The sequence below is a fragment of the Helianthus annuus genome, chromosome 2 (assembly GCF_002127325.2).
Source record: "Helianthus annuus cultivar XRQ/B chromosome 2, HanXRQr2.0-SUNRISE, whole genome shotgun sequence".
Lineage (NCBI taxonomy): Eukaryota > Viridiplantae > Streptophyta > Magnoliopsida > Asterales > Asteraceae > Helianthus > Helianthus annuus.
Genome location: NC_035434.2, coordinates 17983323 through 17985732, shown reverse-complemented (window position 1 = coordinate 17985732; position 2410 = coordinate 17983323). Strand labels below are relative to the sequence as shown.

Sequence of the window (2410 nt, the reverse complement as noted above, 5' to 3'; positions counted from 1 at the left end):
CACTACATAATAACAATAAAATAAACAAAAAACCCAAGTATTAACCTTTGTATCAACGGCGTATCTTGAACGAAAAAATCATGACCGGACTTTCGAAATCCAATATTCTACACCAATGCTTTGTATGGATTTCTAATCGATTTCATCCTTTGTATAATTGCAAAAACAGACACTTTCTTGCCTTTCTTTGCTTGATTCTGATTCATTTTTGACTTTTGTTTATTCATGACTTCAAGGTTTCTAGCAGGCTTGTGCGTGATTCTTCTTGAGGATTTGGAGGGATCATAATCACTTTCATCTTCAGAATCTGTAGACGACAGTGGTGGCGGTGATGCTTCTACTTCCAAGAACATACCCTTCAAGGCCTTCTTTCTCTTCCTTATGCTTGTTCTAACCACCAAATGGTTTTCATGATTCACATTCATCTTGTTGGAATTCCTTGTAGTATACGAATGGAATTAGGGTTCTACCAGATCTGTTTCTGTTCATAAAATGAATTGATAAAACTTGAAAATGATACATCTGAATGTATATGTATGTATCCGGGGTTCACATATGATAACCGCCCCAAATAATAAATAAATAAGACATATAACCCTAACTAATATCTAGTCTAATAAGTAACATAATCATGTATTATATCTAGCTTATATAATTAACTATACTTGTCTAACACCCTGCCGTAAGCTAGATCATCGGAGCATCATGTGTAGTAGAGTCTTTAAACGTAGAAAATCCTTCGGTTGTAGCGCCTTAGTCATGATATCAGCCAAATCTTTGGTTGCACAGAACATTATTGTTACATCTTCTCTTTTGATCAAGTCTCTTATGAAGTGATATTTGACTCGTATATGCTTGCTCTTACCATGATATACCGGATCTCTACCCAGACATATAGTGGACTTATTATCACAGTAGATAGGTATTGGATAATTGTCCTTTCCTTGTAATTCATCTAGAATTCCTTTTAACCATATAGCTGACATCCGGCTAGGGTTAGAGCCATATATTCTGCCTCCGTTGAAGAGAGTGCAACTACCTTTTGTTTCTTTGATTGCCAAGATATAGGTCCAGATCCTAGGTGGAAAATATATCCTGATGTACTTTTACTGTCATCCACATTGCCTGCATAGTCACTATCACTAAAGCCTACTAGTTTCTGTTTTCCACCCTTGGAGTATATAATTCCTTGATCGAGAGTTCCTTTAACATATTTGAGTATGCGTTTAGCTGCTTCCCAGTGACTTCTTTTAGGAGTTTCCATAAACCTACTTATTTTACTCACTGCGAACATAATGTCCGGTCTAGTATTTGTCAAATACATTAGACTTCCTACAAGACTTCTATACATACTTTCATCTATGAACTCTTTCGGATCATCCTTTGACAATTTTATCCCGTATTCCATCGGTGTTGAAACAGTATTGCACTGACTCATTCTGTATTTTTCAAGCAAATTTCTCATGTATTTCCTTTCCTTTGAGATAAGATTATATTGCCATCTTCATCTTCATATGAGACTTCCATGCCAAGAAAATAATGCAGTTTTCCCATATCAGTCATCTCGAATTCCTTTTTCATTTCATCTTTGAACTCAGAAATTAACTTCATAGAATTACTAGCTATGATTAAATCATCTACATATAAATATATCACCAATTTTCCTTCTTTGGTGTCTTTAGTGTATAAGGTATGCTCATATGTGCATTTTCTAAACTCGTGGTGTATGAAGTACGTATCTATTCTGCTGTACCAAGCTCTTGGTGCCTGTTTTAAACCATATAGAGCTCGTTGAGATGACATACCTTAGTTTCCTCTCCCGGTTTGATATAACCTTGTGGTTGGTCTATATAGACTTGTTCCTTCAGTTTTCCATTCAAGAATGCTGTTTTTACATCCATTTGATGTGAATACCATTCATTTTGAGCCGCGAGTGCCAGTACTAGACGCACTGTCTCGAATCTAATCACGGGTGCAAATACCTCTTGATAATCGATCCCAAATTTTTGTTTATACCCTTTTACCACCAATCTTGCTTTGTATTTATCTACATTTCCTTTCTCATCATACTTTGTCTTGTAGATCCATTTAACCCCTATGGGTTTCTGATTTTTTGGAGGATCAACCAGATCCCAGGTTTGATGTTTGTAAATTGATTCCATTTCCTTATCCATTGCTTCAATCCATTTCACATCTTTACTAGCTTCCTCGTAGGTGGTGGGATCAGTACTAGCATAAAGTACAAAGTTGATCACTTGATTTTCATTATACTTTTGTAGTATTTCTTCATTGGTTAGAGCCCTCGTGTCTCTATAAATACTGTTGATATTTCTTGTACGAATCATTTCATTTTCAGAGTCAGTGGAGGAGGTTTCTTCGTCACGCTGATTTTGACTTGATGTAGGATCTA

At 35.9% G+C, this 2410-nt stretch overlaps 1 protein-coding gene across 1 annotated transcript; it reads right to left on the bottom strand.

The window, feature by feature from the left end:
• Positions 1-967: 967 nt before the first annotated feature.
• Positions 968-1408, bottom strand: LOC118484339 (secreted RxLR effector protein 161-like). The gene has a single exon (XM_035980375.1). The coding sequence runs from the start codon at positions 1406-1408 to the stop codon at positions 968-970; it is 441 nt and encodes a 146-aa protein (XP_035836268.1).
• Between the last annotated feature and the right edge of the window lie 1002 nt (positions 1409-2410).

What these genes read in the sequence shown, in the direction of transcription:
- LOC118484339 (XM_035980375.1), bottom strand. Translation starts at nt 1,408, where the DNA reads ATGGAATACGGGATAAAATTGTCAAAGGATGATCCGAAAGAGTTCATA.